The 22,403-nt window shown below is 50.5% G+C and overlaps 1 protein-coding gene and 1 non-coding gene across 4 annotated transcripts in view; one reads left to right on the top strand and one right to left on the bottom strand.

Moving 5' to 3' along the window:
- The window catches only part of Slc27a1 (solute carrier family 27 member 1), a 29,269-nt gene extending 8,028 nt beyond the window's left edge, over positions 1-21,241 (top strand). For all 3 annotated transcript variants that reach the window (XM_045141509.1, XM_045141508.1, XM_004666036.3), the window contains exons 3-13: positions 7,646-8,040; positions 8,147-8,308; positions 8,392-8,461; positions 9,142-9,233; positions 9,302-9,411; positions 15,050-15,259; positions 15,674-15,800; positions 15,888-16,025; positions 16,102-16,266; positions 16,757-16,903; positions 20,642-21,241. In XM_045141509.1, the coding sequence (XP_044997444.1) occupies positions 7,646-8,040; positions 8,147-8,308; positions 8,392-8,461; positions 9,142-9,233; positions 9,302-9,411; positions 15,050-15,259; positions 15,674-15,800; positions 15,888-16,025; positions 16,102-16,266; positions 16,757-16,903; positions 20,642-20,799 (1,774 nt within the window). In that variant the 3' untranslated portion in view covers positions 20,800-21,241. The remainder of the gene's footprint in view (positions 1-7,645; positions 8,041-8,146; positions 8,309-8,391; positions 8,462-9,141; positions 9,234-9,301; positions 9,412-15,049; positions 15,260-15,673; positions 15,801-15,887; positions 16,026-16,101; positions 16,267-16,756; positions 16,904-20,641) is intronic.
- Positions 4,526-4,627, bottom strand: LOC123458308. The gene has a single exon (XR_006635595.1). It is a non-coding gene; the product is annotated as a U6 spliceosomal RNA (small nuclear RNA).
- Positions 21,242-22,403: the final 1,162 nt, after the last annotated feature.

The following is a 22,403-nucleotide window of genomic DNA, read 5'->3' as shown; positions in this document are numbered from 1 at the left end:
ATTAAAGGTGGGCGCCACCACACCCAGTTTGTGGTACACATCTTCAATCTCAGCACTTGGGATGCTGAGGTGGGAGCATCACCATGAATTCAAGGCCAGCCTGGGCTACAGAGTGAGTTCCAGGTCAGTCTGGATTAGACTGAGACCTTGCCTCAGAAACAACAAAACAAGCAGGACATGGTGATCCACACCTGTAATTTCAGCTCTGGAGAGGCTGAGACAGGGGAATCCCTGGGGCTTGTTGGCCAACTACTGTAGCTGAATCTGTGAGCTCCGGGCTGAGTGAGACACCTGCCTGAAAAACAAGTTGGGGACCTGAGCATAGTAGCTCATAATTCCAGTACTTGGGAGGTTGAGGTAGGAGGGTCACCATGAGTTTGAGGGTAGCCTGGGCCTGAGTTCCAGGTCATCCTGGGCTAGAGTTAGACCCTGCTTCAAAACAAAATCATGCATAATAATTAGGTGGAGAAGGATTAAAGAAGAAAGCTGACATTAGCCTTTGGCCTACACATGTGTGTGCACACAAGGGAACAGCTGTGCTCCATTCAGAATGCAGCAGTCTGAGGGGATAGTGGGTTATCCTCGGGCTCTCCCCCCATCCTTTGTAGCAGGTTGTATAGCGAGGGACACAGGCAGCCAGTCAACCCTGGAGTGGTGACCAGCCTTGTCCCTGAGAGTTACGCTGCTAGTGCTTTTGTCTTTGTTATCTCCTCTGTGTAGTGAGGGTCTCCGGTACACCAAGGCCCACATTCCTGTTTCTTTTTTTTTTTTTTTTTTTTAATTTTTTTCCCACATTCCTCTTTCGATGACAAGCTGTAGGGACAACCTATGCTATTTACAATGTACGTGCAGCCTCCTTTCTGCAGTATGAGTTCTAGCATGCTCTCATGTTCTAGAATGTCACAAGCCCTTCCCCTCCCCTCCTCTGTCATTATGTAATACATATTACTGTTCAGTTCACTTTGAACTCACAGCCAACAGTGCTGTGACTCACATCTGAGTGAAGTTGGTCTAGTGTTTGTTTTCTCTGTGAGGCCCACATCAGTCTTTTTGTGCTTGAGATCTATGGAGAGCAATTTCTCTGGGGTCATTTGCAACATCCTAATCACTAACAGGAAGCCCAATGCAACAGATCTGGCCCTGAATCACCTGTTTGTGGCCCTTGAGAACAAGACAGCAGGTGTCAGAGTTCACCTTTAGTGGGAACATGTACCTTGCATTCATCCATAAGTGATAGGAGAGTGGAACAAGGGGTGGTTAGGGCTCGCTGTCCACGTCAGTGGTAGACAGATCTCCTGAGTCGTGATGATGGCCATGGTAACTTGAGTCAGGTCCGTGATAGTGCTTGCAGTGCTGACTGCAGCAGTGTTCCAGATCAGGCCACCCAGGGAACTCAGTCGCCGTATGTCCTCCCCAGAGTTCTTGACTGCCACTGGATTTGCTCGTTTTCTGTGTAGGTATTCACGGGAAGCCCAAATCCACAACAGTTGTCTCTTTCCTCACAAAGTGCAGAGCTGTCAGATGGGCTAGCACTGTTCCCTTTTCTTTCTTTCTTTCTTTCTTTCTTTCTTTCTTTCTTTCTTTCTTTCTTTTGTTTGTTTTTTGAGGTATTGTCTTGCTCTAGCCCAGGCTGACCTAGAATTTACTATGTAGTCTCAGGATAGCCTTAAACTCAAAGGCAGTCCTCCTACCTCTGCCTCCCAAGTGCTGGGATTAAAGGTTTGTGCACCATACCCCACAGTCCCCCCTTTTTGACTTTTTTGGGTTTTTTTGTTTTTCAAAGTAGGGTCTTGCTGTAGCCCAGGCTGATCTGGAATTCATTATGTAGTCTCAGGGTGGCCTTGAACTCACAGTGATCCTCCTACCTCTGCCTCCCGAGTGCTGGGATTAAAGGTGTGTGCCACCACGCCTGGCACTTTTTGACTTTTTAATTTTGAGTCAGGGTCTTGATAAATTGCACAGGTTGGTCTTGAATTTACAAATCCTCCTGCCTCAGCCTCCCAACTGTCTGTTGTTATATGCTTGGGCCACTAGGCCCAGTAGCAAGTTTTCCTGCATGACATCACTATAATTTCTTCCCTTTGTCTTAGACCTCTGTTCTTGAATGCCTGGCTTGGGAGCTCTCTGCTGAAGAAATTCAGATGTGAGACCTCCTGGATAGGTTCTGATTTTCTCATCATTCTCTATTTTGATTTTTTTTGAGATAGCATCTCAAACACTGCCCTTAGGAGTCTCCTACCTCTGCCTCCCAATTGCTGGGACAATAGGCATGTGCACCTATACCTGGTTCCCATCTGGCTTCTCCTCTACATCTGAGGGATCAGCTGTAACCCAGGGTTCCCAGAAGCCCCACTATGGGCTACATTAACTAATTCAGTGGCTCACAGAAGTCAGACAATCTCATGGTCTGTTATACAGCCTGTTACAGGGATGGGCTGAGGCTGAGTTGGTAGTGTTCTAACTTAACATGCACAAGCCCTGGGTCCCATCTCCAGCACCATATAAACCATCCCTGCCATCTAATACTTGGAGGCTGAGGCAGGAAGAACATGAGTTCTAGGCCAGCCTTGGCTACAAAATAAAATCTTGGCCCAGGGCTGGAGAGATGGTTTAGCGGTTAAGCGCTTCCCTGTGAAGCCTAAGGACCCCAGTTTGAGGCTCGATTCCCCAGGACCCACGTTAGCCAGATGCACAAGGGGGCGCACGCATCTGGAATTCGTCTGCAGTGGCTGGAGGCCCTGGCGCGCCCATTCTCTCTCTCTGCCTCTTTCTCTGTCTGTCACTCTCAAATAAATAAATAAAAATAAACTAAAAAAAATAATCTTAGCCCAAAAAATAAAGAAAAGAGGAGCTGGGCATGGTGGCACACACCTTTAATCCAGCACTCAGAAGGCAGAGGTAGGAGGATTGCCATGAGTTTGAGGCCACCCTGAGACTACGTAGTGAATTCTAGGTCAGCCTGAGCTAGAGTGAGACCCTACTTTGGAAAACCAAAATAATAAAAATAAAAGGGGGAGGAAGGGAAGGAGTCATTGTGTAGGCCAGGCTAGCTTTGACCTTGTGATAGTCCTCCAAAATCAGCCTCCTTAGGCTTCTCGGGTGTTGGCCATGTACCACCACCATTCCTGCTGCTGTTATTTATTTATTTATTTCGAGGTAGGGTCTTGCTCTAACCCCAGCTGACCTGGAATTCAATATGTAGTTTCAGGGTAGCCTCAAACTCAGTGATCCTCCTACGTCTTCCTCCCAAGTGCTGGGAGTAAAGACATGCACCAGCAAGCCCAGCCTAGAGCTTTTTCTTTTATTTTTATTTTTCTATTTTAAGACAGGGTCTTACTAAATTGTCTAGGCCAGCCTGTAACTAACTATATATAGCCTTGGCTAGCTTTGAAATTGGAACCCTTGTTCCTCAGCCTCCCAGCTAGCTCAGTGACAGCTGTGCGCCACTATTCTGGCACCCATTCCACACATGCTGGGGTGCAGGGAGGAGTGGGGTGGAAGGGTGACTTGGGGCCCAAGGGTACCAGAGGTGGCCCTGAGGAAGGTGATCCACATGCCAAGTTAGCCATGAATGATGTTTAAATGGCTAGTGTAAAAAGCAACTGCTAGGGTGATAAAACTAATGTGCTTTCCAGAATATTCCTTAGGAATCCTTGTGGTTAGGGTTTGTATGTTTATGTTGCTTCTGTTTTTTGGTTTTTCTAGGTAGGGTCTCACTCTAGCCCAGGTGGAATTCACTGTGTAGTCTCAGGATGACCTTGAACTCATGGCGATCCTCCTACCTCTGCCTCCCAAGTGTTGGGATTAAAGGCGTGTACCTGGCTCAGATTCTTTTTTTTTTTTTTTTTTTTTTTTTTTTATGAGAGAGAGAGAATTGGTGTGCCAGACAGAGCCTTACCCATTGCAAACAAACTCCAGATGTGTGTGCCACCTTGTGCATCTGTCTTCTGTGAGTTAAGGGAGTTGAACCTGGGTCCTTAGGCTTTGTAGGCAAGCGCCTTAACCATGAAGCCATCTCTCCAGCCCCCAAATAAATTATTTAAAAAATAAAATACAATACAAAAAGAATCTGAGGCTGGAGAGATGGCTCCCACATTTAAGGTGCTTGCCTGTGAAGCCTAAGGACCCGGGTTCCATTCCCCAGTACCCATGTAAGCCTTATGCACAAGGTGGCACATGGGTCTGGAGTACATTTGCAGTGGCTAGAGGCCCTGGTGTGCCCATTAGTGCTCTCTCTCTCTCTCTAACTGCCTCTCCCTCTCTCAAATAAATAAAATATTATGTATGTATGTATGTATGTATGTATGTATGTATGTATGTATGTATTTGGGGCTGGAGAGATGGCTTAGTAATTAAGATACTTGCCTACGAAGCCTAAGGACCCAGGTTCTATTCCCCAGAACCCACATAAGCCAGATGCACAAAGTGGTGCATGCATCTGGAATTCATTTGCAGTGGATAGAGGCCCTGACATGGCCATTCTCTCCCTCTAACCCCTTAAGTAAATAAATAAAAATAATTATTTTTAAATATGGACCACTGCACGAATTTGCATGTCGTCCTTGCACAGAGTCATGCTAATCTTCTCTGCGTCATTCCAATTTCAGTATGTGTGCTGCCAAAGCAAGCCCAAAATAAGATATTTTTTTTTAAATTGTTTGCTTGTTTGTTTGAGAGAGAATGATTATGAGAGTGCCAGGTTGGGGGGGGGGGGCAGCCACCAAAGCATGGAGTTGAGAGGAGCAGACACTTTCCAATGCCAGTGTCTCCTCGTTGTACAGCTGCTTAGGGGAACTAGGTGCTGTAGAGGAAGGGGGGACCAGGGACCTAGGGCACTACTCAGGCTTCTAAACCTGGGAATTTCGACTTCTTTGTTTTGGAATTTAACACTACTTATTAACATATGAATGTGTTTATGGAAGATGAGCCCAAAGGTATGCTCACCAAGCCCTTTTCCACGAAGCCACATCCCTAGCCCCTAAAAAAGAAAGAAAAAGAGGGGCTTGGGAGATGGCTCAGCAAGTAAGAGCACTTAGTATAAAAGCACAAGGACCTGAGCTCCATCTCAAGCACCCACATAAAAGCTAGGCCCCCACATGCATATAACCCTGGCACTAATGGGGGTACACACAAAATGATCACTGGAATTCATTGGCCAGTCAGTCTGCAGAAAATGGGGAGCTCCAGGATCAGTGAGGGACTCTGTCTCAAGGAAATAAGGTGAAGAGCATTAGAGGAGGACCCAGCATTTTCTGGCCTGTACATATATGTGCATGGCCATGTAGATTTACACACACGTGCATATACTACACACATGCATGCATGCATGCATGCATACATACATACATACAAGAAAAGAAAACGGGGCTGGGGAGTTGACTCAGCATTTAAAAGAGCTTGCTTGCAAAGTTCCCCATACCCACAAAAAGCCAGGGGGCTGGAGAGATGGCTTAGTACTTAAGGCGCTTGCCTGAGAAGCCTAAGGACCTATGTTCAATATGTAAGCCAGTTGCTCAAAGGCGAGGGGAGCACAAAGTCGCATATGCCCACTAGGTGGTGCAAGCATCTGGAGTTCAGTTGCAGTGGCTGACGCTCTGGCATGCCAATTCCCCCTCCCCCTAAAAAAATAAAAGTAACAATAGGGCTGGAGAGATGGTTTAGTGGTTAAGGCGCTTGCCTGTGAAGCCTAAGAACTGTTGAAATCCTCCAAATCCCATATATAGCCAGACACAACAGTGACACAAGCGTGCAATGCCACATATGGCCACAAGGGAGCGCATACATCTGGAGTTTGTTCATAGCAGCTGAAAGGCCCTGGCACACCCATATTCTCTCTCCCTCCCTCCCTCTCCTCCCACCCTCTCTCTCTCTCTCTCCAAAAAAGGAAAAAGGGGGAGGTAATGTGATGGAGAATGGAATTTCAAAGGGAAAAGTGTGTGTGGGGGGAGGGAGGGTATTACCATGGGATATTTTTTATAATCATGGAAAGTGTTAATAAAAATTGTGAAAAGAAAATTAAAATTAAAACATTTTTAAAAAAGGAAAAAGGAAGCTGGGCGTGGTGGTACATGCCTTTAATCCCTGTACTCAGGAGGCAGAGGTAGGAGGATCACCATGAGTTCGAGGCCACCCTGAGACTACATAGTGAATTCCAGGTCAGCCTGGGCTAGAGTGAGACCCTACTTCAAAAAAAAGGAAAAAAGAAAAAGAAAAGAAAAAATAATATGTAGATATAATAAGACAAAAAGCCAGATGCACAGTGGTGCATGCATATGTCTGGAGTTCCTTTGCAGTAGTATAGGCCTTGGTGCACCCATTCTTTTTCATTCATTCTCCCTCTCTCGCTACCTCTCAAATAAATAAGAAATTTATTTTTATATATTTTTTAATTAATTATTTTTTTTTTTTTTTGGTTTTTTGATGTAGGGTTTCACTCTAGCCCAGACTAACCTAAAATTCCTTTTGTTGTCTCAGGATGGCCTTGAACTCATGACAATTCTCCTACCTCTGCCTCTAAAGTGCTAGAATTAAAAGTGTGCACCACCACACCAAGCTCTATTTATCCATTTTTAATTTTTGTTTTTATTTTATGTATTAGAGAGAGAAAAAGAAAATGAGCATGTCAGGTCCTCTAGCTGCTACAAACGAACTCAAGATGCATGTGCCACCCTGTGCACCTGACTTACATGGGTACTGGGGAATGGAACCTGGGTCCTTAGGCTTCGCAAGCAAGAATCTTAATTACTAAGCCATCTCCCCAGCCTTAAATAAAAATTTTAAGTGATTTCTCCTCCATTTACCAACCTGGCCTGGATATGGCTACTGGCTCCATAAGGTCATTAAGGAACCCAGCTGCACCCTTGGTGACTCTGCTGTTGGTAGAATCTGTAGGTTACACACACATCTGTTTTGAACCTGCCACCTGCTTATAGCATCCAATCATTTATTCACTCATTACCCTCCTGCTGGAATGTCCAGGGACCTGTGTGGTCAGTAGCAGCCACACCCCTCCTATATGTTGGATGCCTTAGCCTCTGTGCCTGGACCCTTGCAGTGGTGGTGGCATTGGAACCAGCTGTCTGGCTTGGGAGTGGACCCCAAATCAGGGAGACTGTAACAAAGCCAGACTTGGAGGCTGTGTGGGGAGCACCATGGGGCTACACAGCAAGTTACATACCAGTCTGAGCAATTTAGGAAAACCCTTTCCCAAGAAGTAAAAAGGGCTGGAGAGTTGGCTTAAGATGGTTAAGGCTCTTGTCTGTAGAGCTTAAGGACCTGGGTTCAGTCTCAAGTACCAGCATAAGCCAGATGCATAAGGTCCATCCCCAGGATGGGAGGTAGAGCCCCGCCTAGAATCCCAGTGAGGGGTCGTGGCTGGGAGGTGGAGATTTTGCAGAGCATGGATCTGTCCTGCTCTAAGACAGGGAGGAAGTGAGCAGTGATTGAGCCCCATATGGCTAGGCTAGTTTTGGGAGTCCTCCTGCTCCTTGCTGCTTGGTAAAAGTTCTGTCTCCTCCTCTTGGCTATCACACACTAAAGGGCTAAGTACAGGTTATCTCCTTGTACCACCATTGCCTATGGTTCCCTAGTGGGGATGTTGAATCTGGGGCGGCATCCCAGTGGTGACACTGTCCCTGTCCTGCAGTGGCCTGTCCGTCCTGATTCGTGTGCGCCTGGAGCTTCGTCGGCACCAGCGCGCTAGGGACACCATCCCACGCATCTTCCAGGCAGTGGCCCAGCGACAACCTGAACGCCTGGCCCTGGTCGACGCGGGCAGTGGTGTTTGCTGGACCTTCGCACAGCTCGATGCCTACTCCAACTCTGTGGCCAACCAGTTTCACCAGCTGGGCTTTGTGCCTGGTGATGTGGTGGCAGTCTTCTTGGAGGGCCGGCCTGAGTTCGTGGGGTTGTGGCTGGGCCTAGCCAAGGCCGGCGTGGTGGCTGCCTTGCTCAATGTTAACCTGCGGCGGGAGCCCCTGGCCTTCTGCCTGGGCACATCGGGGGCCAAGGCCCTCATTTACGGCGGGGAGTTGGCTGCAGGTGAGGCCAGGGTCCTGTCTACCAGACCAGTGGGGACCTGGGGCTGCCAGGGACAGGGAGATGCTAGGTCTGCAGGCTTCTTGGCCATGACCATGTGTCATCACAGCGGTGGCGGAGGTGAGCGGGCAGTTGGGGAAGAGCCTCCTCAAGTTCTGTTCCGGAGACTTGGGGCCCGAGAGCGTCTTGCCCGACACACAGCTGCTAGACCCCATGCTGAAGGAGGCTCCCACGGCGCCCCTGACACAGGCCCCAGGCAAGGGCATGGACGGTGAGTCAGGGGACTCTTCCCACCGTTATCTCCCTTATTCCTGGTCCACCTGATCTTGTCCTCAATGCCCACATCCTCTGCAGATCGTCTCTTCTACATCTATACCTCCGGGACCACAGGGCTACCTAAGGCTGCCATTGTGGTGCATAGCAGGTGAGGAGGAACCCCTGAGGCCTCCCCAGTTCCAGGGACTGCGCTGCCCTATTGCTCCCAGCCTGTGTGGGATCCGTGGATGTCCTGACCCCAACCTGGGACCTGTCCAAGACCCTGCTGCCCCACATTCAGTGTCTTGGGACCACCACCCTTCTTCCCCGCACCAGCGGGTCTGTGGACCCATCCCTCAATGTGTCCCTGTCCTTCTTTTTCCCTAGCCCCTCCCTCTGCCTGGGCTTGCTCCCACCAGCGCATGCCCATCCTCCTTTGCTGCACCTTCTAAGGTTTTAAATTTTAATTGAGTCTCTTTCCTTTGACCACCTTACTGTAGTCCTCAGAGTAAGAGCCACACTAGCTCGCTGTTTCTGTCACTTCTTTGCTGTCTTTGCCGTCCCTTCATCTCTGTCCTCGTTGGCCCCAGTACGGCCTCAGGACCCTAGCAGGCACTGTCCCGTCGCTGGTGCACCCTTCCATATCACCCATCCCCAAGCACTTTACTACCCAGCCTGCAGTCTGGTGTTCCCCTCCCCAGTACCCCTCCTGGAACTGGCTGGAACGCATCCCTCTCCCATGAGTCCTTAATGAGCTGGCTGCCCTCTGCCTCAGCCACAACCAGCACACTTGCCTTGCCCAGGGACCTAGGACCCACCCTGCCCTACCCTGCCCTCCTGCCCCTGCAGGTACTACCGCATCGCAGCCTTCGGCCACCACTCCTACAGCATGCGGCAGGCCGACGTGCTCTATGACTGCCTGCCCCTGTACCACTCGGCAGGTACCGCGGGGCTGCCTGGGGGGCAAGAGCATGGGGCCAGGCACCCCTCATCAACCGGCCCTTTACAGGGAACATCATGGGTGTTGGGCAGTGTATCATCTATGGGTTGACCGTGGTCCTCCGTAAGAAGTTTTCAGCCAGCCGCTTCTGGGACGACTGCATCAAGTACAACTGCACGGTAGGCCCCGCCCCTCTGGCTCAAGCCCCGCCCCTCCCTGCCAGGATTTGCCGTTCCTGTTCAGGTCCCCCACCCACCCAGCCAGGGCTTGAACTTCAGAGCCAGAGCTTGCCCCTGGGCTCAGGTTCCACCCTTCCTGGCCTAGCCCTGTACTCCCCACTAGCTCAAGCCCTGTGCCTGTCACTCGGGCCCACCCCACCTGACACAGTTCACCTGCTTAGGTCCCGCTCTATCTGTCCTGGTGGCTTCCTGCCCTCTGTCCACCGGTCCCCGTCAAGGGTAGAATGCACCTGCTTCCCTTTTGTGGTCTTAGGAAGGGTTGTCCAGGACGAGAGAAGAGAAGCCAGCCAGTGTTCCTTTAGGGTTACTGTGTCCAGTCCGAGGCTAATGGCTTCCTTTTTGGAGCCTCCTAACTTACTGGGTCAAGGACATCATGCCCAGTTTACAGGCAGGGAAACGGAGGGAGGCTTGAAGTGAAGCTGGGATGTGACCAAGGGTACCAGAGCTCCTTACTAGCTCCTCGTGATCGGGGTCACTCCTGTGGAGGGTCATGCTAGGCGTGACTGTGGGGATGGGGTTCAGCTCCCTAGGAGGGAAGCCTACAGTTGGGATCAGCTGGAGGCCCGGGTAGAGCACATGTTCTTGAGAGAGGAGAGCAGTAAAGGCTTCATGTGGATGCTTGCCTAGCATGTGCAAGGCCTGGGGGTTCATTCCCAGGGGTGGGGAGTGGGTATAAGAAGAGACCTGGGGCTGGAGAGATGGCTTAGCGGTTAAGCGCTTGCCTGTGAAGCCTAAGGACCCTGGTTCGAGGCTCGGTTCCCCAGGTCCCACGTTAGCCAGATGCACAAGGGGGTGCACACGTCTGGAGTTCGTTTGCAGAGGCTGGAAGCCCTGGCGCGCCCATTCTCTCTCTCTCCCTCTCTCTCTGTCTTTCTCTCTGTGTCTGTCGTTTTCAAGTAAATATATAAATAAATAAATAAATAAAATTTTTAAGAAGAGACCTGGCTGAGGTGCAAGGGCAGCTGGGCAAAGAAGGGAGAGAGCTAGGTGTGTCCAGAGAGATGCAGTCACTTGCTTAGGTCACACAGCAGGGAAGGGCAATGGCCTGCTTCCTGGGCTCTGGGTAGAAGACTGTACTTTGCTGAACTTTTGAACAGTTTGTTCCCTGCTTGGTGATGGAGGAGTATCTTGTGGAAAGTTGGAATATGATTTTTGAAATACAAAAGTCACTTTAAGTTCAAGGACTGCAGATTTAGCTCAGGGTCAGAGAGCTGGCCTCACATACTTATAGGACTGGGACTTGCAGATGTGCATAGATGGGAACAGAGAAGTTCAGGGTTCCCAGGACACCTGTGCCCAGGCATCAGTCTCCTTCTCAGATCCAACCCCCCACCCACAGTGCCTCTGAGAGACAAGGAAGTGTACGCACTTCCCACCTGGTGAACATCCTCCATTAGGACTTGGCTGGTTTTACCCCCAGTGGCAAAAGAAGAAATAAATGAACAATTCAGTGGTATTTACCACAGATTCAGTGACATTCAGCACATCGTGCAACTCCCCCTCCTCTGTCTAGTTCCAGAACATTCCATCCCCAAATAAACCCTATATCTCGATGTACAGCCACACCTATCTCCTCCTCCAGGCCCTGGCAGCCTCTCATCTACTGCTAATCTGTGAATTTGCTGGTCCTGAACATTTCGTCCACGGCTCACACACCAGTGGGTGATTGGCTTAGCTGAGGAGTGCTGGTTCTTGGTTTTTTGTTTTGTTTGTTTGTTTGTTTGTTTGTTTGAGATAAGGTCTCACTCTAATCCAGGCTGACCTGGAATTCACTCTGTATTCTCAGGGTGCCCTCGAACTCATGCCGATCCTCCTACCTCTGCCTCCCGAGAGCTGGGATCAAAGGTGTACGCTACCACACCTGGCTTTTTAAATATTTATTTATTTTTGAGGTAGGGTTTCACTCTAGCCCAGACTGACCTGGAATTCACTCTGTAGTCTCAGGGCAGCCTCGAACTTACGGCAATTCTCCTACTTCTGCCTCCTGAGTGCTGGGATTAAAGGTGTGCACCACCATGCCCTGCTTGGTTCTTGTTTTTGTTTTCTGTCCTTCCCACACCCTCCTGGAGCCACAGCCAAGCATGTTTGGTTGGTGTTTTGGACATAAGGTTTAACAGTGTGATCCAGGCTAACCTGTAACTTGCAGTGTTCCTCCTGCCTCAGTCTCCCACATGCTGGGATCACAGGCGTTTGCCACCACACCACACCAAATTCAGCCTTCTTGGCAGATTACTTGTGTGTGAACCATGCGCTGTTTCGGAGAGGTCCATGGTACTTGAGGAGTCCCTTGTCCTAACTGGCCGTGGTGTTTGGGGACCTGCTCACTGTCTTCAGATCTTTCAAAGCCATTCCTGTCAGTTTCCAAGAAGTAGAATTTGTATGGAGGGGAAAGCCTGTGAAATCACAGGGGCTCTGAAGGAAGAGGGCAGGGTCTTGGAGGCCACAGTTAACAAGTATGGTCAAGCAGCCAGACTCTCAGCTCATGGCTTTAGGGGACAAAAGGCCTGGCTGCTGATTTTTTGTTTTGTTCCTAGGGTGGGTCTCCATACCCTAGGCTGGCCTGGACCCTTAATTCACCAGCTTCACTCTTCATGTGCTGGGATCTGAGATGTGGGGGATTCCTGAGCCAGGCTGGGGTGCAAGCTATAATCTACAGCTGTTTTCTCAGTGGAGTAGAAATAGGGAAGCAACTGAAAAGAGATAGGAGCTGAGTGCTTCCCACACCAGCTAGTCTGTGTTTGGAGGGCTACTCTGCCTCTAGATGCAACTTTGTTGGGTGAAGGGAAATGAACCGAAACCCTGACCCCAAATCTAAGCTTTATCAAGTACAAAAATAATTTAAAAAGAAAAAAATGATTTTGTACCGGGCAAGGTGGCACACACCTTTAATCCCAGCACTCAGGAGCAGAGGTAGGAGGATCACCATGAGTTCAAGGCCCCCCTGCGACTACACAGTGAACTCCAGGTCAGCCTGGGCTAGAATAAGACTCTACCTCAAAAAAAAAAAAAAAAAAAAAAAAAAAAAAGATTTTGGGCTGGAGAGATGGCTTAGCAGTTAATTCACTTGCCTGCAAAGCCAAAGGACCTAAGTTTGATTTCCAAGACCCACATAAGCCAGATAGATGCACAAAGTGGTACATGTATTTGGAGTTTGTTTGCTGGAGGCCTGGTGTGCCCATTCTCTATCTGCTTCTCTCACACACACAAATAAATGAAGAAAATAAAATATAAAATGATTTTATTTTGCCAGGGGTGGTGGCACACGCCTTTAATCCCAGCAGTCAGGCAGCAGAGATAGGAGGATTGCCATGTGTTTGAGACCACCCTGAGACTACATAGTGAATTCCAGGTCAGCCTGGGCTAGGACAAGACCCTATTTTGAAAAACCAAAAAGAAATTTATTTTAATATTTTATTTATTTGTTTGAAAGAGAGAGGAAGAGACAGAAGAGGCAGATAGAGTATGGGTGTGCCAGGGCCTTTAGCCACTGCAAACTCTAGACACATGCACCACCTTGTATATCTGGCTTATGTGGGATCTGGAGAGAGATTGAACAGGAGTCCTTAGGTTTCATAGACAAGTGCCTTAACCATTAAGTCATCTCTCCAGTCCTGAAAAAATGATTTTAAAAAATATTTGAGAGAGGGAGAAAATGGGTGCACTAGGGCCTTCTGCCACTGCAAACCAACTCCAGAAGCATGCACTACTTTGTGCATCTGGCTTTATGTGAACACTGGGAATCAAACCTGAGCCATTAGACTTTGCAATCAAGCATCTTTAACCACTGAGCAACCTCTTCAGCCTGAACAAGGGATTATTTATTTATTTATTTATTTATTTTAGTTTTCAGAAATGCAGAGGCTATGTCATGACAGCTCAGACACCATTCGGTCCAGGAAGGTCTTCCATACTGATTTTTTTCAACCTTCCTCTTGGCTTCTTTCAGTGAGCAGCTTCCTCACCTTTTCTTCCTGGAGTGTCCCCAGCCTCCCCAGGAGGGAAAGAGCTGCTCTCTTTCCAGCCTTCTGGTTTGTTGGTGTGAAGGCACATGCCTGTAACCCCAGCACTTAGGAGGCCAAGGCAGATTGACTGAGCTATATTATGAGTTCCAACTTGGGTTTCAGTGAGATTCTGTCTCAAAAAGACCAAAATTTGGGCTGGAGAGATGACTTAACAGTTAAGGCACTTGAAGCCTAAGGACTCATGTTCAATTTCTCTCCAGATCCCATGTAAGCCAGATGCACACGGGTGATGCAAGTGTAAAGTTGCACATGAACACTAGGTAGCACAAGCATCTGGTGTTGGATTGCAGTAGCTGAGGCCCTGGTGCACCAATTCTGTGTCTCTATATATATGGATGGAGGGATGGTTGGGTTGGTTGGTGGTGGGCCCCTGAGTGTAGCTACTTGGAGGGTTGGGGCAGGAGTATTACAGGCTGGAGGCCAGCCCAATCAAAATATTTCAAAATCAAAAAGGAGCATGGTGGTGCTTGATTGTAATCCCAACAGTCTGGAGGTGGAGGCAGGAGGATGAGGAGTTCAAGGTCAGATTTAGCTGCTTGAGACCACTCACGGTGCTGGTTGTCATTGCTCAGCACCCTGGATATGTGCCCTTTCTGAATCCATCACATCAGCCATCACAGTGGCCCGCTGTACACACTGAGTCGCTGGTGGTCTTCAGGAGAAGGCCACAGACTGGGCCACTGCTGGTGGTCCTGGGTGGCACTGTGTCCTCTTTCTGGAACACGATGTTCTATTCCTGGGATACTTAGTGAACACCTGCTTGGGAACTCAGCCAGGGCCACCTGAGAGCTCCTGGGGCGGCTGTAACATTTCAGGAGACCTGAGAGGGCAGACGGGTGCACCTGGGGCCAACAGTGCTGGGGAAAAGCTCAGCCGTGCAAAGTCACAGAAGGCAAGATGGAGAGGGGCAAAATGTGGCCTTGACCTTGATCGTTACTATCCCTAACTCTCAGTTGCTCCATCTGTAAAATGGGGAGTGTAGTCATTCTGAAGCCAGCCCCAAGATGAGAATTATCCCTAAAAACCAAAGGAAAGAAAGAAACTGGGAAGGAGATAAGACAGCATGAATTCCAGAGCACCAGTGAGGTGACCTCGGAAGTCGGGGAAGGGAAGGAGACTCCCTGCAGGGAGCGCTGGAGACAAGCAAGCCCCTTGGAGACCTGGGCTCCGTCCTGGGGCCCGAGGGCCACGGATGTCCCGCGAAATTCCACGTAGGGGTGCCACATAGGACAGTCTGGGCGCAGCGCCCCCCTGTATGGTAACGGTGGATCTTACGGGCTAAGCTCAGCGCTGTCAGCCATCCGACGTGAAGATCCCCGCGCCCACGGAGCTTTGTGGGAGGGTCTCTGGGTGTGAAGCAGCTCGCTCATCCGGTCCCTGCCCATCTTTAATCAGAGCCCCGCCCTCACCCGTCAGGCCCACCCATCCCGTCAAAGTCCCGCCTCAGTGGTCCTCACGGGAAGCTCCTCCCCCTGAGTTCGGCCTCCCCGAGGCCACGCCCACCTTGCGTGGCCCCTCCCCCGCTCTGCTCGGAGCCGGTCGGGGTCCTCCCGCAGGTGGTGCAGTACATCGGCGAGATCTGCCGCTACCTGCTGAAGCAGCCTGTGCGCGACGCCGAGCGGCGACACCGCGTGCGCCTGGCCGTGGGTAACGGGCTGCGGCCGGCCATCTGGGAGGAGTTCACGCAGCGCTTCGGCGTGCGCCAGATCGGCGAGTTCTACGGAGCCACCGAGTGCAACTGCAGCATCGCCAACATGGACGGCAAGGTGGGCTCACGGCCAGCACGCAGCTCTCCCTGGGCGCCCGGCAGGGTGGGTTCGTTCCCCTCCCCCGCCGCAGCTCCCTGTCTCAGGTCCTGCGGCTGGGATGAGGGGCGGCGCTCCTGAAGGACACTCACACCCCTGAAGCCCTTGAGCTTTGGTGTCCCCGTGTTTGGAAGTGGATCGCGCCCCAGTCACGGACCGCCTGGAAGCTCCCCTGCTACTCTGGGCAAACGGGCTATGAGTGACAACTAGGGTATCACGTCCGCCCCCTTCCAAAAGCCCTCCCACCCCTGAAAGGGGAGTAACTGACTGCTGCAGGTGTCCGGGCTGCCCGGCCCGCTGGGGAAATGCTGCTGTGACCAGCGGGAAGGTTGCAGGTCACGGCGGCGCCCTCACCGCCTCCCGCGCTCCACCCAGGTGGGCTCCTGCGGCTTCAACAGCCGCATCCTCACGCACGTGTACCCCATCCGCCTGGTGAAGGTCAACGAGGACACGATGGAGCCGCTGCGGGACGCGCAAGGCCTCTGCATCCCGTGCCAGCCGGGTGAGCAGGGCGCCCGCCCGCCGGTCCCTGGGGCTGGGGTCCCCACCTCTGCCCAACCCAGCTCAGCCTGAGCGTCACCTCCTGCAGGGGAGCCCGGCCTCCTCGTGGGCCAGATCAACCAGCAGGATCCACTGAGGCGCTTTGACGGCTATGTCAGCGACACTGCCACCGACAAGAAGATTGCACACAGCGTCTTCCGCAAGGGCGACAGTGCCTACCTCTCAGGTGCATACCCACCCAGGCTGGGGGGGGGGTTCGCTTGTCAGTGGGGGGCCATGTTCCACCCGTTGTTATCTCCTAGGTGATGTGTTGGTGATGGACGAGCTGGGCTACATGTACTTCCGCGACCGTAGCGGGGACACCTTCCGCTGGCGAGGGGAGAATGTCTCCACCACCGAGGTGGAGGGTGTGCTGAGCCGCCTTCTCGGCCAGACGGACGTGGCTGTGTATGGAGTGGCTGTGCCAGGCAAGCTGGGGCTCTGAGGTGCAGAAATTCCAATGGAGGCAATCTAGTAGGGAGCTGGAGATGGGTGCCCTTGGGAAATGCACAACCAAGACAGTTGTACATGGCAGACTTAGGTGGAAGCTCTGGATTGGGAGTCAACTTAGCTGACATTGGGCCTCGATTTTGTCATCCACAAAATGGGATCTCAGTGGTAGCCCTTTCGGGAGTGGGAGCACTGAAGCCAGACTCTTATAAAATCTCTGCTTGGAGCTGTGCTTGGCGACACACACCTTTTATCCCACCACTTGGGAGGCAGATAGGAAAATTGCCATGAGTTTGAGTTCAGCCTGGGACGACAGAGTGACATCAGGTCAGCCTGGGCTAGAGTGAGACTCGAAAAGAAAAAAAAAAAAAATCTGCTAGGGCACATGTCCCAGCTGGGGAAGACCACAGGTTAAAGGCCAGGGTTACCTGCTGCTGTGGGGGTTCTCAACCGAGTTTCTGTTTCCAGGGGTGGAGGGGAAAGCAGGCATGGCAGCCATTGTGGACCCCCACAGCAAGCTGGACCCCAACTCCATGTACCAGGAGCTGCAGAAGGTGCTGGCACCCTATGCTCGGCCCATCTTTCTGCGTCTCCTGCCCCATGTGGACACCACAGGTATGGCCTTGCCTCTGTCCAGCCATCTGTCTGCTGCTTCGGGAACCATGTATTTCCTTGTCCTCATTTGGGACCCTGTAGCTGACTGTGACCTGAGGGTTCCCAGCCAGCACTGTGGGCTTTGCAGGGTCTCTTGTATGATGGACTCACCCCCATACACCAGCATCCTGAGCTGTCAGGCACTGGACTCCACTTTGCACTCTTCTGCCTCCTGAGAAGGTGAAGGGGTGTCACACATAGCCTGGTCTTGTAACAGATAAATTTGGGGCTCCGGGGTGCTTATTGGAACCCTAAGCTCTGAGTTCATATCTTCAAATTAACCAAAGAACTGGAAATTCCAGACTAGAGAAAATGATTTTAAACCACCACATTTTATTTAGATATCACAGGGATGTGTGGAAGGGGAAGTGGGGAAAAGAGAGGTACACTACATGGTCCAGGAGACCTTGTAAACCATTTCTTAAAAAAACATGAAAAGGGATTTTAAAAAGTGTTCACTTTTCTTGGGGCTGGAGAGATGGCTTAGGGGTTAAGCACTTGCCTGTGAAGCCTAAGGACCCTGGTTCGAGGCTCGGTTCCCCAGGACCCATGTTAGCCAGTTGCACAAGGGGGCGCCTAAGTCTGGAGTTCGTCTGCAGTGGCTGAAAGCTCTGGCATGCCCATTCTCTCTCAGTCTCTCTCTCTTTCTGTCACTCTCAAATAATAAATAAATAAATATAAACCAAATAAATAAAAATGAACCAAAAAAAAATTTTTTTAAGTGTGCACTTCCAAAAAGATTAAAAGTAAAGGTATGGAGAGATGGCTTAGTGGTTAAGGTGCTAGCCTGCAAAGCCAAAGGACCAAGGTTCGATTCCCCAGGACCATTGTAAGGTAGATGCACAAGATGGCACATGTATCTGGAGTTCTTTTTCAGTAGCTGGAGCTAGAGACCCTGGTGTGCCCATGCATTAATTCATTTTCTCTTTATCTTTCTCTCTGCCTCTTTCTCTCAGATGAATAAATAAAAATAAAATATTTTTTAAAAAAAGACCCAAGAGCTGGAGAGATGGCTTAGTGGTTAAGGCACTCACCTGAAAAGCCTAAGGACCCAGGTTTGATTCTCCAGGTCCCATGTAAACCAGATGCTCATGGTGGTGCATGTGTCTGGAGTTCGATTGCAGTGACTAGAGGCATGCCATTCTCATTCTTTCTTTGTCTCTAATAAATAAAAATAAATCATAAGAAAAAGATTAAAAGTAAACACCGAGGCTAGAGAGATGGCTTAGCAGTTAAGGCACTTGCCAGGTTCGATTTTCCAGTACCCACATAAGCCAGTTGCACAAGGTGACACAAGCATCTGGAATTTGTTTGCAGTGGCTAAAGACCCTGGCGTGTCCATTCTCTATCTGCCTCTCTCTCTTAAATAAATAAAAATTGGGCTGGAGAGATGGCTTAGTGGCTAAACGCTTGCCTGTGAAGCCTGAGGACCCCGGTTCAAGGCTCAATTCCCCAGGACCCACGTTAGCCAGATGCACAAGGGGCTGCACGCATCTGGAGTTCATTTTCAGTGGCTGGAGGCCCTGGTGTACCCATTCTCTCTATCTGTCTCTTTCTCCCTCTCTCTGTGTCACTCTCAAATAAATAAGAATTAAAACAATTTAAAAAAAAACTTTAAAATAAGTAAATAAAATTATATTTTTTAAAAAGTAAAGACAGTAATAAAAGGATCTTAGTAGTGTGTTGCTATAACAATTTAGGAGAAGGAGAGAGCCCATATGTTTTTAGTGGGTTTTAGTTTTTAGAGTTTGCACTCAGCACACCTGGATATACCTGTGCCAGGTGTTCCAGCCTGCTGGCCTGGACTCAGGAGGAATCTACCCACACCTGGGTAGGGTGCCTGCTTAGGAGAGATCTGACTGGGTGAGACACGCTGAATCCCGTGACTGATGCCGGTGGAGTGAGCTGGGTTGAGTGTGGTGAGGATCATCCCAAGACCCCTCACTTAAGAGCTGTTCTTTTCTACCTAGTCCAAGGAAGTACCTGCCTACTCTGGAGCCCCCCCCCCCCCCGTCTCTTCCTTCGTAAACTGTGGACTCTCTCACCCATGCTTGTGTTGTCATCGCATCTTCAGTGCTGCTCGGGTGGAATCTGGGAACTTGGCTTTCAAGCATTCTGCCACTTGAGACAGGGTCTCCCTTTGTAGCTGTCCTTGAACTTTCCATGGCTGGGATTGCATGCAGTATACTTGGCTGAAGCTGTAATTTTGACAGCAACATATTTTTTTAAGTGTTTATTTGTTTATTTGAGAGGGAATGAATAGGTACCCCAAGGCCTTTTGTCTCTGCAAACAAACTTCATATGCATGTACCACTGTGCATCTGACTTTACATGGGTACTTGGGACTTGAACCAGGTTGTCAGGCTTTGCAAGCAAATGCCTCTGACCACTGAGAAATTTCTCTTCTTTTTTTTTTTTTTTCGAGGTAGGGTCTCACTCCAGCCCAGGCTGACCTGGAATTCACTATGGAGTCCCAGGGTGGCCTTGAACTCACAGTGATCCTCCTACCTCTGCCTCCCAAGTGCTGGGATTAAAGGCATGCGCCACCATGCCCAGCAACTGAGAAATTTCTCTAGCCCCATCATCCATCATTTTTTATTTAGACATGGTTTGTGCTTTTAAAATTGACTGTTTTGTTCAGTTTTTGACAGGTCCTCACATAGTCCAAGCTGCCCCTTGAACTCACTGTGTAGCCGAGAATGACTGAACTCCTAATCCTCCTGCTTCTACCTTCCCAGTGCTGTAATGACAGGCATGCATCACCACACCCGGTTTATGTGGTGCTGGGGACAGAGCCCAGGGCTTCATGCATGCTGAGCAAGCAAGCGCTCTACCCCCTGAGCAGCAGCCCTGCCCTGAGGTGTACTTGCTGTTCATGGACAACATATTGTTTCAGCTGGATGTGGCAGTGCACACCTGTACTCCCAGCACTAATGAGGGCTAGGGCAGCAGGGGCTAGAAATTTAGATCCTGACTCAAAAAAAAAAAAAAAAAAAGGACAGTGGTGGGCTGGAGATATAGATGGCTTGGCAATTAAGGCACTTGCCTGCAAAGCCTAAGGACTGAGGTTCCATTCCCACATAAGCCAGGTGCACTAAGTGGCGCATGCATCTGGAGTATGCTTGCAGTGACTAGAGGCCTTGGTGCGCCCATTCTCCCTCCCTCCCTCCCTCCCTCCCTCCCTCCCTCCCTCCCTCCCTCTCTCTCTCTCTCTCTCTCTGTCTCTGTCTCTCTCTCTCTCTCCCTCTCTCTCTCTCTCTCTCTCTACTTCCCCCCTCCTTTGCCTCTATCCTTGGGGGGAAAAAAAAGACAGTTTCAGATTTGTGGCCATATGGTGTCTACAGCTACTATGCTCCACCATTGACACCACCTCTGACAGTGTGTAAAGGAATGGACATGGATGTGTTCCAGTAAAACTTTATTAACAAATGCAAGTGGGGGCCAGACTTGTTCAGTGGAACAGAGGTTACCGGACTTTGATCCAGCATGTGGCATACAGGGCTGGTATAGCAGAAGAAAGTTTCTCCCAGTGATGGGATTTTGAGCATAAGCCAGGATCGAAATGACAGGAAAGTGGGAAACGGGAAACAACGAGGAGAGTGATCCCAGCCAGGGAAGCCTGTGCAGGGACCCAGGGCACTGGTGGAAGATGGGGAGTGGGGTTTCCGAGGCACAGCAGTCCTCTTCCCTCCTCTACAGGCACCTTTAAGATCCAGAAAACACGACTGCAGCGTGAGGGCTTTGACCCCCGCCAGACCTCCGACAGGCTCTTCTTCCTGGATGTGAAGCAGGGTCACTACCTACCCCTGGACGAGGGCGTCTACAGCCGTATCTGCACAGGTGCCTTCTCACTCTGATGGACTGGGTCACCTCAGGCTGTTCTCACCAGCCACCTGCTGGGCTGTACATGAACTGCAAAACTGGAACCTGGAAGGCACCTATGCCCATCTTGTTGTCATGTCCCTCTGCCTGCCATGTCTCCACCCTCCACACCCATCCCTGTTCCTCCTCCTCCCTCTCTTCCCCCTGCCAGGAGCCCAGCAAACACTTCCTGGCAGCTGCATCCTGTGCAGAGACCAGTGTCCTGGGGTCACTGCTATCCAGTTGTGACCCAGACTGTAGCTTCTGATTCCTTCCCTCACCACCCCCCCCCCACTGTGCCTTAAGAACCTGCCCAAGCAGCTGGCAGCCATCCTCCTGCTGGAGTCCGTGGGCTGGGTGGCGCACCTTGTGACTGGAGGGAGATTGGCAGGAACACCTTACAGATCTCCCAGGTCAACTGGAAATAACCTTTGCATTTCTTTCTTTTTCTTTTCTTTTTTTTTTTTTTCAAGGTAGGGTCTCACTGTAGCCCAGGCTGACCTGGAACTCACTCTGTAGTCTCAGGGTGGCCTTGAACTCACAGCAATCCTCCTACCTCTGCCTCCCGAGTGCTGAGATTAAAGGTGTGCACCACCATGCCCGGCATTTTTTTTCTAATTTTTGAGACAGTGTCTCACTGTGGACCCAGACTGGCCTCAAGCATGCAGCCTTCTTGCCTGTGCATGCTGGGATGCCACCACACCTAGCGAGAGTCCACTGGAGCCTGGACCATCACTCTGCTGGGTCTCATCCCCAGGAATCTACCTGGCCTTACCTTCTCCCTCTCATGGCCAGGAAGCTTCCAGAACTGAGTGACCACTTGGATGTCACCACTGTCTGCCCCACCCAGAAGTGTCTGGTCAGGCCTCTGACTGCACTTAGTGGCTTGCTGGCCAGCCACTTGTCCCTGGTAAGACCTTTAAGTGTCCCCTAGGGCTCAGCTTCTGGTAGTGACCCTGTTTTCTCAGGGTGGCTTCACCCCTTGGGTACATTCTGGTGACTACTTCTAGATGTGTCTCCACTGCATTTGCTAATGACAGCTGAGACCTTGCTTTGCTGGGGACATTGGGACAGTATTATCATGATGGCCCCATCATCTCCAGCAGTCCCCCCAGTTGATCATTTTGGTCACCTAAGCCAGCGAGGGTGACACTTAGACACCACCTCCACCATCCCTTGTCCTCAAGGACTCAGCCCCATGAAGAGTGGGGACAGCAGTAAGTGTCCCCAAGGGACCTCACAGTCACTGCGCATAGAGATGGTATATCCTGGTTGGATTTAAGAAATAAATGTGCAGAGCCTCTGACACCTCCAGGAGCCAGGCAGTCTTTGTCCCCATGCAGCCTCCCACTTATCCTCCCTGCTAATGTGAATGTTCCAGAAAAACCCAGTGATGACCTTGCAGATCTAGCCCCAGGGGGCCACATGACCAAGGAAGAGAAAACTGGCTAGGACTAACACAGCATAAATTTATTGGGGCATAGTGGCATAAGCCAGGTCCTGGGTAGGACCAAACTAAGATGGGTACCACAGCCACTGGATCCTGCAGTAGTGAGGCCAAGACAGTATCTGGGGCTGGGAGATGGATGGCTCCGTGGGT

This window comes from Jaculus jaculus, chromosome 1 (genome assembly GCF_020740685.1).
Source record: "Jaculus jaculus isolate mJacJac1 chromosome 1, mJacJac1.mat.Y.cur, whole genome shotgun sequence".
Taxonomy (NCBI): domain Eukaryota; kingdom Metazoa; phylum Chordata; class Mammalia; order Rodentia; family Dipodidae; genus Jaculus; species Jaculus jaculus.
The sequence above is the reverse complement of the archived record's forward strand: the minus strand, read 5'-3'. Positions and strand labels throughout refer to the sequence as shown.